This window comes from Perognathus longimembris, chromosome 1, assembly GCF_023159225.1.
Source record: "Perognathus longimembris pacificus isolate PPM17 chromosome 1, ASM2315922v1, whole genome shotgun sequence".
NCBI classification, from domain to species: domain Eukaryota; kingdom Metazoa; phylum Chordata; class Mammalia; order Rodentia; family Heteromyidae; genus Perognathus; species Perognathus longimembris.
This window is the reverse complement of record NC_063161.1, coordinates 44853228-44866256: the sequence shown is the minus strand read 5'-3', so window position 1 is coordinate 44866256 and position 13029 is coordinate 44853228. Positions and strand designations below refer to the sequence as shown.

The 13029-nt window shown below is 49.9% G+C and overlaps 1 protein-coding gene across 1 annotated transcript; it reads right to left on the bottom strand.

The window, feature by feature from the left end:
- Positions 1 to 659: 659 nt before the first annotated feature.
- Zbtb39 (zinc finger and BTB domain containing 39) lies at positions 660 to 7458 on the bottom strand. Its single transcript, XM_048361336.1, has 2 exons — positions 7321 to 7458; positions 660 to 5078 (listed from the first exon to the last, which is right to left on the bottom strand). The coding sequence occupies exon 2, from the start codon at positions 5032 to 5034 to the stop codon at positions 2899 to 2901; it is 2136 nt and encodes a 711-aa protein (XP_048217293.1). The 5' UTR covers positions 5035 to 5078; positions 7321 to 7458; the 3' UTR covers positions 660 to 2898.
- Between the last annotated feature and the right edge of the window lie 5571 nt (positions 7459 to 13029).

Here is a 13029-nt window from a genome sequence, read left to right as displayed (position 1 = left end):
CCACCTTCCACTAGATGCCCTCCATAATGTAGTGTTTCAAGTAAAACAACTTAGCCAAGAGTGAGTTAGAGGCAGAAAAAGCAAACAACCTCACATAGACGCAGAGATCAGCTGTGAATGGAGGGGTGCTCAGAGGGGCAGGTTTTGGTCAAGGAGCCTCAGGAACTACAGATCCTGTTTGCTACATGTCTGACTGGGACCAACAGGGCCTCCCTGATCAACCACTGAGAATCAGGGGGTACAGCTTTTTGTTTAGTGTTTCAAGGGTCTGCTTTTTGGTTTACTAATGAGAAGGGAAAACTTCACAGTTTCAGTTAAGTATACGGACCACCTAGCATCCTTTAGGTCCTGCTAAAGAAAAGGGGTTCTCCAGCGTAGTTATCCACTCTCATGCAGGCTGGGTTCTCATAAGTACCACTTCTCTCAAGCTGACTATTCAATAGCTGAGCCTCATCAACTGTCTGGGTGGTTCCCTTAGGCTTGAAAAGCATGCAGTCTGTTCATTCGTTTCTTAAATTCGTGTGTGTGTGTGTGCTCGTGCCAGTACTAGGGCTTGAACACAGGACCTGGGTGCTGTCCCTTAGCTATTTTGCTCAATGCTAACGCTACCACATGAGCCGCAGCTCCACTCTGAGCTGTTTTGGTGGTTAAGTCTCATAGACTTTCCTGCTTGGGCTGGCTTCGAACAGTGATCCTCTTTTCTCAGCCTGAGTAGCTAGGATTATAGATGTGAGCCATCAGTGCCTGGCCTCCCTTCTTAGTCTTACTGGCTAGTGCCACAGGAATGAGAAATCAGCACTGATCTCCTGACAAGATTATCCCCAGTTACTTTAGATGGTAAAAAAAATAGCCAGTGTACAAGTCTTATCATTTGATAAGTGACTAAAGAGCCCACCAGAGAGGCCCACGCTCTAGGACCAAGGCATTCTCAGTACAGAGGTGGTGAGAGAAGCGGCAGGGCCCCCCAAGAATGGAACTTTGGTTTGCCTGTGTGTCTTAATTGAGGCAAAGGCAGAAGGCTTCCCATGTTTAGGATAGGAGGCTGAAGAGGTGCTTCCTGTGGCTTGATCCTCTCAACCTCCATCACAGGATGAAGGCAGGACACAACTTCACATGGATGTGGAGTTCAGTTGTGAATTTGGGGACCACCCAGAGCGGTGGGGTTTAGCCAGCGCACCTCATGAGCAGTTTGGAAATTTAACAGGCCTCCACATTTTAAAACTTACATCTGTTGCCTTAAAGGGCCACTGGATTTACTCTGCTACAGACTAACTTGGAGAAAAGATAACTTACTTGTTCAAAAGGCTTGACACCTTCTCCCCACAGTTCTTCCCCTGCCCCTCAAATCTGTGGTCAGGACCAGCCCATGGAATATGACTACTTGCTGGGGAGAAACTCATTTTCCTAAAGTTTCTTATTCAAAAGAGATGCTGGGTGATATGTATACAAACAAAAAAATAAATAAATATCCAAAAAGGCTTTGTGAATTCATTAAAACCACTTGCTTGTAACATAGCCCAGGGGTGCTGCAGTGACGGCGGCTGAGGCCAGGGACTCCCAAGAGCTCACCTGAGCAGGGTGAGGTAGTATGAGCTACTGAGGTGACACTTGTAAGTATGCAAGATTGAGGCCTTCTCTCTCCAGCCTTCAAAGACCAAATAAGAAAGGAGCCAAACAGCCATGAGGACTGGGCCACCTAGGGAAGGAAGGCCTGAAGCAGCCATCCAACAGCACCCCCTGGAGGTTAAGCAATGACAGGCCAGGATCAGTTCCAGCAGGTCAAAGGTGAGCTGCCAAAGCTCCCACTTAGCACAAAGTAAACAATAGGTTACCAGCCTAGGATAGTCAAAAGCTGGGATGGTCAGAATGCATACCCTGCTACACAATTGGGGTTACTCAGGCCCTTTCATCCAAAGGGCTCTCAGTCCACCACTCCACCCCCTCACAGGATCTTCTCACCCATACTATAGGCCAAACCCTTCTGGGTAGGAGACCAGATGTAAATTAAGGCAAGGCTGCTATTTGTCAGAGACCTCCCCCAGTTCCACTAGGAAACTCAAGGTCACTCGAGGAGGCCAGAAATGACAGATGACTGTATCAAAGTGGCTCCCTGCCCTTCAGGGAAAGCCTGATGCTCTGGACCGTCACAATATTATTTCTTTGGAAATGAGAAAGGGGACGCCTCTTCCATCCATCCAGGCAATCCCGTCTGGTGGCACTACAGGACCCCCTTCTGCCATCAAGGAGTGAGCCGAAGCTCTCCATCCTAAACAGTAAGCTTGGTCCTTAGTTTGGCTCGAGCTGTCCAAAGATTTTCACAGTCCAGTTAGCCCTGGAGCAAGCAGGTCCCCTCCATCCCTGATAGCTTTTCCCTGCTGAGTGAGGGCTGGCACTGGAAGCCAGCACTGAGGTGAAGTGCCCTGCTGGCCAGTCCTTTTGGAGTGACCACAATCCCCAAATCTTTCTCATCGCTGGTTGTCCCAATGGAGGTCTGGCAGTAACACCCACAGTGAAAATCTCTTTGCCTCATCTATCTGGTGAGGCTGTTGGTTGGATTCTTAGCAGCATAAAACCTATCCGTAAACTAAAACTAGAGAGGCTGGGGAAGGGATCTAGTTGATCTGCTCGACTAGATCCCCAAACCAGTCTTGAAAGAATAAAACAACGCAGCCCTTTGTGGGCAAGAACAGGTATGGAGGTAAACGTGATAGGGCCATTGCTGCTCTGAAACAGTAACAGCTTATGTGCTATTTCTTCTTTCTCCTTCAAACACAACACAGAAGAGAATTCCTAGCAAGGCAAAACTGTCGCTTCAGCTGGGGAGGGACCAACAGCCTCTACAAAAATCGCCATCCTGGCTGCCGCCTGGGACCTCCCACTGGCTCTGTTGGGACTCAGTCAAGTGTCCGGGTTCTTTTCGGCCTCTTTGGAATGGATAATGTACATGAAGGTCTGTTCAATGGTGAAATCCGGTGGGAGGCTGCCTTTGTGCACCCCAACATGTTTGCTCATAAGGTTAAGGGTAGAGCTGTAGTGGCCACACACCGTGCAGCGGTACATGAGCGCCCCCGAGTGTGTCTTGAGGTGGCACTTGATAGTGGAGCGGCCACGGAAGAATTTGTGGCATACCTTACACTGGTAGGGTTTCTCGCCCGTGTGGATCCGCCGGTGATAGTTGAACTCGCTGGTGTGGGCAAACCTTTTGCCACAGACTTTGCAGCTGTACTTGCTGTTCCCAGGCTGGCCCTGCAGAGCCAGCTCCTCACTCAGAAACTCCTCCACTGGCAGCTTGCGCTTCTGCAGGGCGGGATGCTGCAGCCCCAAAGCAGGCCTGGAGTCGAGGCTGCTGTTACACTTGTGCTGGCTGACGTGGTAGCGGTAGGCAGCCTCGGACCGGAAGCTCTGACTGCACAGGTGACAGCGGAAGAGGGCATCTTCCAGGCTTTGGTGCACAGCCACGTGTTTCTCCAGGAGGTGCCAGTCCACAAAGCTGCTGGCACAGACAGAGCAGGAGAAGACCGAGATGCCCAGATGAGAGAGCGTGTGCCACATGAGACTGCACAGGTTGAGGTGGCGCTGGTCGCAGACACTGCACGCCTGGCCTTTCAAGTTCAGATGGTCCAGGATGTGGCCCCGGACCACATGGAAATCTTTGGCCAATGCTTTCCCACAGGCAGCACATTTCAACTCAGGGGAGGCTGCCCCTGAAAAGATACCTAGTTTCCCAGGCAGGGGCTCATTGGGGTGGACAATGATGTTGTTCTCAAATATTCCATCCCTTCGGTGAAGCGTTAGCTGCCACTGGGTAAAGAACTTGGTTTCACACATGTCGCAGGAGAAGAGGAAAATGCCGATGTGGGACAGGACGTGGGTCACCCGGGAGTTGCGGTCCTGGAAGTGGGTCTCACACACTTTGCAGTTGCCTGTCAGCAAATCCACATGGTCCCGAGCATGCTGCCGAATCAGCTGAATGTTGGGCTCTAGAACTTTCTTACACACCTGACAGGGCATGGCCTTATTCTCTCGGTTGTCATTCTCGCCAAAAGTCAGCTCGTCCTCACTATCATCACTTAGCTCGATCACCTCCTCCGCTGTCCCGATCTCCTCAGTGGGGTCTTCAAACTGCAAATCGTCGTCACCCAGGTCGTCCAGCTGCAGCTCATCCATCTGCCCAAAGCCTGGCTCTTTGGAGTGGTCACTATTGCTCAGACAGGAGTTGCTCCCCGTGGTAATGTCTATTGCATTGTCAGGAGGAAAGAAGCTGTTTTTATTGAAGTCTCCATTGCTCTGAACTTTGTATGGCTGGCAAGAGCTGGTGCTGGTCTGGATGCCCGTGTTGACGGTGCCTAGGCCTGGCTGGGTCATCAGAGGCACAGACGTGAACACAGCGGGGGAATCATGGTCTTCTGTCTTTGGCGGCAGAGGTGGCTGCGGCAGAGGCTGGCTATGATGACTGGGATCACTGGCGACATTCCTCTCCTCCTCTTTGTAGCTTCCTCCAGCATCGGCGGACAACACATAGTGTCTGTCAGGACCAAGGTGTTCCCCACCACCCCGGAGTTCTCCAAGGGGATGGGTGGGATCTGCTGAGGGACAAGTCAGACTACCATACTGGTTGTCACTAGTGCTGCTCAGGGGTTTGGCCACAGCCGCACTCTCCAGGTCAGGAAAGGTAGAGTGACAGGCCCGAAGCAGGTCCTCCATGCCCAGCCGCTCAGCTACCTCGTAGATGACCCCAACATTGATGAGGTCTGTGAAGAGCTCAGACGTGTAGACAAAGCTGAGAATCTTCTCAAAGTTGGCAGGAGTAATGAAGTCTACCACATAGGTCCTGGCCGCATCAAGCCCTGTATTCAGGAAGAGGTTTTGGAAGTAGCCTGCCGCACAGGCCAGTACGGCCTTGTGGGCTGGGAAGGAGCGGCTCCCCACCACAATGGTGACATCGCACATGGTCTCCGAGAGCCGGCACTTGTTGAGTTCCTTCAGCAAGTTGTTGGGGTGGTTGGTGCTTTGCAGTTTGATCCTCATGCCCATCTTAGCAGCTCCTGTGCAGTTGCCTCCTTATCAGCACAGTTAATCTGCAGATATCAAGAGCAAAAGATGGATGACCAAACACATCTCTGCAAGACAAGAGCACTGCAGGGGAATGTGTTGTCACCTGGAGTGGGGCCAAGCCCCAAGGAGCAAGAATGAACAGACACAGAGGCTGCTCCATAGTGCTGAGGGTAAAGACAGCAACAACGGGAGACAATGACCCATCCCCTGAATATACTCAATGTAATTATTATGATAAAACCCAGAAGGAGGCCAGGTACTGGTGGCTCCTGCTTGCAATCCTAGCTACTCAGGAGGCTGAACACTGAGGGTAGAGGTTTGAAGTGAGCTCAAACAGATAAATTCATGAGAAATGAGTAGAAAAAGCTAAGAGACAATGCTCAGGCCCTGAGTTCAAGCCCTAGTACCAGCACACATACCATATACCCACACATATGCATGCACACACCAGGAGCAAAAAGGAATCTAATTAGCATGGTTAGGAAGTTAAGAAGAACTTGGGTGTGGTGGTATATTTCTGTAAGCCCAACACTGAGGAGGCAGAGGGAGGAGGATCTGGAGTTCAAAGGCAGCCTGGGCTACACAAAGGAGACTGCTTCTCAAGAAGAGAGAGAGGGAGAGAGAGAGAGAGAGAGAGAGAGAGAGAGAGTAAAAGAGAGGTTGTAGCCTCAAGCTAGTGCCCTAGAGCTGAGCAGAAAGCATCTTATCTAAGGCAATCCTCGATTTCATTACCAGGCTCTGTTTTCCTATATGAATGTCCTCTTAAATACATGCTCTCCTATCTCATTGAATGTATTCTTGGAATGCCAACTGCCATAAATATATTTGAGTCCAGTGATCAGACCTCCATTAGCTACTAAAGAAGATATATCAATCAAATGCCAGTTTTCTGGTATTTATTTTGTTGGGCTGTTAGTTTTTCTAAGGAATTACACTGTTGGAATTCTCCCCTGCAAATACCATACTTTGGTTAATACATTCGTGTACACTTGCACAAAGCCCTGCATGTGTTTACTTGTACATTTACAAATTAGTTCTAGCTTTCTGAAAGGCACAGTGAGAGGTTAAGAGAGGAAGCGAGGAGAATACAGTCACAACATTCAATGCATGTCCTATGAAATTAAGAAAATCAAGGAAAGGCATGGGTTTGGGAGAGATGGGGAGAATAATGAAATGGGGTGACAGTGATCAAGACGCATTGTACTTATGAACTGATTTGTAAAGTGGCAATTCCCTTGTGCAACCACTTAAAGACAATAAAAAATATTAATTACTTTGTTTAATTTTAAAGAAGATACCTTATGGCTATGTCCTAAGTAACTCCGCACTTCTGAATCCCCACTCTCCCTACTACACGGCATGCCCGCCCCTCTGTGACCTGCAGTCATTCCCCATGCTACCTGATTACATTGTCTCAGTCTGGTGGAAGAAGTTAAGACCAAAGAAGAAAACAGTAAAAACAAACCGCTGTATTTAATATTACTTGGCTCTGTATCTCTTCTCAGGGTCTGTGCTTAATGTTAATCTTACCCTAACAAAAATCTGACTCCTTAAGAAAGCCACCCTATCACGAAGGTAGGCTCCCTGTGCCTCGTTCAGTATCCCTTTGCCTCCCCCCACCCTCCCCACACACTTTGGGACTCCGGCTCACCCCGGGAAGAGCGGCTGGCTGCGGGTTGGCTGGGTCCCCGGCCTCGCCCGGCGCAGCCCAGCCCCTCTCTCCATTTCACCAGATTCTACCAAGTCCCAACTTTTTCCGGGGCCCAGCGAGCTTCTGTGTGTGGCGGAGCACGGGCCACGCATCTCCCGGGAGGCCACACATCCGCGGTGGGAGGGTCGGGGCTCTGGGCAGCTTCCAGAGGGGCGGAAGGGGGGGGGCACTCGGAACTTCCAAGGAGGATCTTTCCCCGCCCCCCACCATCAAGGGGCACCCAAGGGTCGGCTCTGCCAGGGGCAGCGCGTTGGCTCCGGCCGCGCACTCCACCTAGGAAGAGGGGGGGGGGTGTCCGGGCGCCTCGGTCTCCCCCCCCCCACTCCGCCCCTCGAAGGGCGCGGCAGTCCCCTCGATTACCCTGGTGGGGGGCGCGGCGCGGCGCGGCGCGGGGACCGCAGCGCGGCGGCGGGGCCGGCCGGGCGGCGCGCGGGGCGGGAGGACCGGGCCGACCCAGAGGGGCCGAGCGGGCCGGAGGGGCCCAGCGAGAGCGACCGAAAGGCCGGGCTGGGGTCGCGCCCGGCCAGGGGCCGCCCTCGGCCGGCCGCACTTACCCGGCTCCTCGGGGCCCGAGCACCATCGCCGCCGCCAACTCCCACACAAAGGCCCCGGCCCGCCGTGCCCGGCCCGACGAGGAGGCGGCGCCGCTGGCCGCGGCCAGACTCTCCATCCGCCGCGCCGCTCGCCGCGCCGGCCCGGGCCGCCCCCGCCGCCCGGCCCGCAGCGCCCCCCGCCGTCCCGGAGGAGGCAACGCCCCCCGCCGTATGGCTGCAGCGCCCCCCGCCTCCCGGGAGGAGGCAGCGCCCCCTCACGGCGGGGCCGCGTGCGAGCCCCGAGCCGGCTGAGCCCGAGCGGCTCCCTGTCCCCGCACCGCTCCCCACACTGCCCCGGATCTGCAAAGCCGGGTTCCAAATCAGCGCCCCGGTTCTCCCTCGGTTAGGGCCCCAAAGTTACTTGGCTCATTTGTCTCCTCTACCAGGCTGTGGGCTACCTGGGACGCAGGAATCCGTGGTTTTGCACGTGACCCGCTCTTACCTGTTCCAGCACAGGGGCTTAACGAAGTCGGTGAGAATGAATGAAAGAAGGAGCGCTTGAGGGATTACAGTAAGTCAGATTAAAGAGTACTTTTTTTTTTTTTTTGCCAGTCCTGGAGCTTGAACTCAGAGCCTGGACACTGTCTCTGAGCTTCTTAGGTTCAAAGCTAGCACTGTACCACAGCACCACTCCTGGCCTTTTCTTTTTATGTGGTACTGAGAAATCATGCATGCTGATACTGAGCTTCATGCCTGCTAGGCAAGCACTCTACCACTAAGCCCCCCTCCCAGACCAAGAGCACATTTCTTTTTGGACAGTGTCACCCCTTCCCTCCCTCTCTCCCAGTTTTCCCTTCCCACCTCCGCCCACAAGTTGTATAGTTCATTTTCAACATAGTGTCTAGTGAGTATCATTGCTGCGTTTGTTCACCCAAACCACTCTTTTGATAATCCACACACACACCCCTTCCTCCTTAGTGGCCAGGTGAAGTCAGCCACAGGATCCATTGCATCTTGGCTCTGTAGGCCAGTCCCCGGCTCTCTATAACTCAGCATCTCTGCTTCCACCTCCTCCCCGATTTTTATCAAATGCTCCTGCTCAAGAGTTGTCATCAAACGACAACTACCTACCCTTTCAGACCCTACATCACTACCCAAGACATGGGAGGTCCTGGTCACCTACATCTTGTCTCCTCAATAAGGAAGAAACCCTCAGGTTCCAAACCCTTCCTTTTTACTCCTCCCCTCTTCCTCTCTCCTCTCCTCTTCACCCCATATCCTCCCCTTGCATCACATGCTATCCCCTCCCTTCCCAACCCATTCCATTCTCTGCTTGAGGCCAGCCTGCTACCAGGCACAATGCCTAGGACAGATATGTGGCAGGGTTTGGTATTTCTCTGATGGATAAATGATGGGGAGGGGGCATTAGGTGTTGTCAATGATCTAAGCTAGTGATGGTCACTTCTCTTTGGAAGATCATGTGTCTTTGTTTCCACCCTCTCTGGAGTGGTGAGCAAACACTGTAGCAAGTGCTGCCAAATATGTATCATTTATTAGTAAGGAGTTACAGAAAAGGCTGAAGGACCTGTTCTTAGAGTCTGGGGGTGGGGAGTTCCACTTTGTCCTTTTAGTGAAAAGGTCACTTGGAGGCTGACATGATGTTCCAATGGCAGGCCCAGCCCCCAAGTCTGTGTGAGGTGAATGTCATACCATCCTCCAGCATGACTCAAGAGACAGGAGGTGCATGACTTACATACTGAACATGTCTGTCCAGTATTTTTCTCTCTTTCTTCTTTTTTTTGGGGGGGTGGGGGTGCAGTTCTAGGACTTGAATGCAAGGCCTAGGGGCAATCTCTTAGCTTTTTTGGGTAAAGCTAGCCATCTACCACTTGAGCCACAGCTCCACTTCCAGCTTTTTTTTGGGGGGGGGGGGTAATGGTTAATTAAAGATAAGAGTCTCTTGTGTTTTCCTACCCAAGCTGATTTTGAATCATGATCCTCAGATATCAGCCTCCTGAATAGGATTATAGGCATGAGCTACTGGTGCTTGGCTTGGTTAATCTTTCCAATCAGGTGCTTTAGCTGTCTTTGGAATGTTGACCCCAGTGAACTTCATGAGCTAACAAACCACCTGAAGGGTGTAGATGAAAGTTTATACTGTTTACACTGAAGTCTTTCATAGTAGATCCATACACAATCACAAGGACATAGATCTACAAAGCTAGATAGCCAAGTCAGGGCTAGGAATAGAGTAGAAATCTTGATCGAATCTCCTTAGACATCAATCTCTTTACAACAGGTTGAGGAAGGTCTAGATCCCTTCACACATCTAAGCACAGAAATACAAATCTGAGAAGCTAGACAGGTGGTGCACGCAGGAAATCCTAGTACTCTGGAAGTCCAAGCAGGGGATTGGTAGCTCAACAGCCATGGCTACAGAGCAAATTTGTGACTAGCCTGGGCTGGTGAGATTTTGAGGGAGGGAGGGAATAAAGGAGGGGACAGAAAAGGAGGGAATAGAAGGGAGGAAAAGGGAAGGAAAGGACAGAGGGAGGAAGGAGAGAGAGGAGATGAAAGAAGGAAGGAGGAAGAAAGGAAGGAAGGAATGAGGGGGGAAGGGAGTAGTGGAGGGAAGGAGGAAAAGAGAGAGAAGGGAGGGAAGGAGGGAAAGTAGGGAGGGAGAGAGAAAAGAGAGGGAGGAAGGGAGAGGGGAGAAAAGGAGGGAAAAGAAGGAAGGAAAGGACAGTGAGGAAGGAGAGAGAAGGAAGGAAGGGGGAAGGAAGGAAGGCAGTAGAGAAGGAAGGAAGAGAATCTGATTTAAAATGTGTCTTTGTTTGCCCTGGAATCCCTGGTATTGTAATTTTTATCAGCCCCACCAGAGAGCAACCTTTCTGCACGTATCCTCATCGTCTCACCTCCACATATATCCCTGACATCTGAGCCGGCCCCACTCTTGAAGTTTTCATGACCCTGAGAAATTCTTCAAGCTCTACAAAAATTTCTTCACCTTTCTACATTATAGATAGCTAATTTTGAAATTTCAGAGGGATGCTTCACTCGTGAAGGATCCAGTATCTGGGGTGAGTATGTTCTTTGGCCTTTGACTATGAAGGGGAGCTTTCTCTCCTTTTCTCACCCCGCAGCGCATCAGTCCAAAGTTCTTGGAAACAGCATTTGCACTGGGGTGAAAGAACTTCAGGAAATGGCCTTTGGTTCAAGGCCTGCCCTAACACTGTCTCAGAAGAGCTGAGTGTTGACTTTCTATTAGTTCAATTTAAGGTAAAAATCAAACCCTGGCACCAGGGATTAAGGAGCTTGAAGATTTCCCAGGCTGTTTCATTGGGGTACAGAACTCCCCACCCCTTGGGGTCAGTGGACTGTGACCATTGACACAGAGGATTCATAAAAGATATCCACTGGCATATATGTCAGTTATACTTAAAGCCTTTATACATTACTGAGCCGGTACTACAGAGGCTGGCAACAGAAGCCAAATGGAATCTAAATAATTTTTTTTTTTTTTTTTGCCAGTCCTAGGGCTTGAATGCAGGGCCTGAGTACTATCCCTGGCTTCTTTTTGCTCAAGGCTAGCACCCTACCACTTGGGCCACAGAGCCACTTCTGGCTTTTTCTGTTTATGTGGTGCTGAGGAATCCAACCCGGGGCTTCATGTATGAGAGGCAAGCACTCTACCACTAGGCCATATTTCCAGCCCCAATAGTTTTGCTTTTTAAAAAAGTGCTATTTATTAATTTTTATTAAATTTTATTGTTACTGTAAAGGTGATGTACAGAGAGGGGTTACAGTTACATAAGTCAAGTAATGAGTTCATTTTCTTTCTTTTTTTTTTTTTTTTGTTAGTCATGGAGTTTGAGCTCTGGGCTGGGTGCTGTCCCTGAGCTCTTCACCTCAAAGCTAGCTCTCTACCACTTAAGCCACAGTGCCACTTTCAGTTTTCTGGTAGTTAATTGGAGATAAGAGTCTCACAGACTTTCCTGCTCAGGCTGGCTTTGACTGTGATCCTCAGCTAGGATTACAGGTATGAGCCACCAGTGCCCGGCATGAGTGCATTTCTTTTTGAACAATGTCACTTCTTCCTTTATTCTCTCCCAGTATTCTCCTCCTGTCCCCACCCACAAGTTGTATAGTTTTATTTGTGTGTGTGTGTGTGTGTGTGCGTGTGTGTGTGTGTTTATCAGACGAGCTCAGGGCCTGGGCTTGTTCCTGAATATGTGTGTGTGTGTGTGTGTGTGTGTGTGTGTGTGTGTGTGTGTGTTGTGCTGGTCCTGGAGCTCAAACTCGGATCGTAGACACTGTCCCTGAGCTTTTTTCACTCGAAGCTAGTGCTCCACCACTTCAGACATATTTCCATTTCCAACATTTTTGGGGTAGTTAATTGGATATGAAGAGTCTCATGGACTTTCCTACCTGGATGGCTTTAAATTATGATCCTCAGATCTCAGCCTTGTGAGTAGCTAGGATTAACGATGTAATCTACAGATGCCTAGTTACATTTGCTCTTTTTTTTTTTTTTCACCAGTCCCTGGGCTTGAACTCTGGGTCTGGGCATTCTTCCTGAGCTCTTCAGCTCAAGGCTAGCACTCTAGCACTTGAGCCAAAGAACCATTTCCAATTTTCTGGTGGTTAATTGGAGATAAGAGTCTCACAGACTTTCCTACCTAGGCTGGCTTTGAACCATGATCCTTAGATCTCACCCTCCTGAGTAGCTAGTATTACAAGCGTAAGCTACCAGCGCCCAGCTAGTTTTTGCTTTTTATAACTAAGATAGCCAGATAGTTCAACTGACAAAGCAAAAAAAAAAAAATCTGGGACAGCCATTTCAAATTGAAGACTTTCTTTCATGACCTCTGTAGTAACTTTTCTATCTACTTTGCATCCTAGCTGGATCAAGTTGTAATTTGCTTGTCCACATGCTGCTGAATGTGGGTCACCACCTTGTCACCACAGAGCTCATGCCTGACATTTAGAGACATAGCTTGGCACAGGGCTATAGGCCCCTCTTCTCTGTGGCAGTGTCTTTTGCCCAGTTTCAATCCCCAGCTCCCTCTAAATTAAGTAGGCTCAGATTCAGAGGCTGAGATCTAGAAGTACAGGCCAGCTTTTAGAATACATACATTTTCTTTATATGAAACTGGTCAGGGAAAGTCTTCCAGTTTAGAAACTATTTTGTACATCCATGTAGTCAATCTTGTAATCACTAAGGCAATCTGACACTAATTGTGCAAAACACTGTGTAAAGGTACTATCTGGGGCAATCAGTGTATGTACAAAATAAAGGTATTTCTAGTTAATGATCACATGTGTATCGTGTGTGTGTGTGTATGCATTTGTGATGATACTAGAAGAGGCAAGGGAAAGAAAAACCTTCTCCAGGGCTGGGAATATGGCCTAGTGGTAGAGTGCTTGCCTCGTATACATGAAGTCCTGGGTTCGATTCCCCAGCACCACATATATAGAAAATGGCCAAAGTGGCACTGTGGCTCAATTGGCAGAGTGTTAGCCTTGAGCAAAAAGAATCCAGAGACAGTGCTCAGGCCCTGAGTCCAAGCCCCAGGACTGGCAAAAAAAAAAAAAAAAAAAAAAAGAAGAAGAAAGGCGGGGGGGGGGGGGGAGAAAAACCCTCTCCAATCACCAATCCCACAATATATCACATGACTCATATGTAAAAATCCTTTATTACTAGGGAATAGAGAGACATTGTAGTTTTAA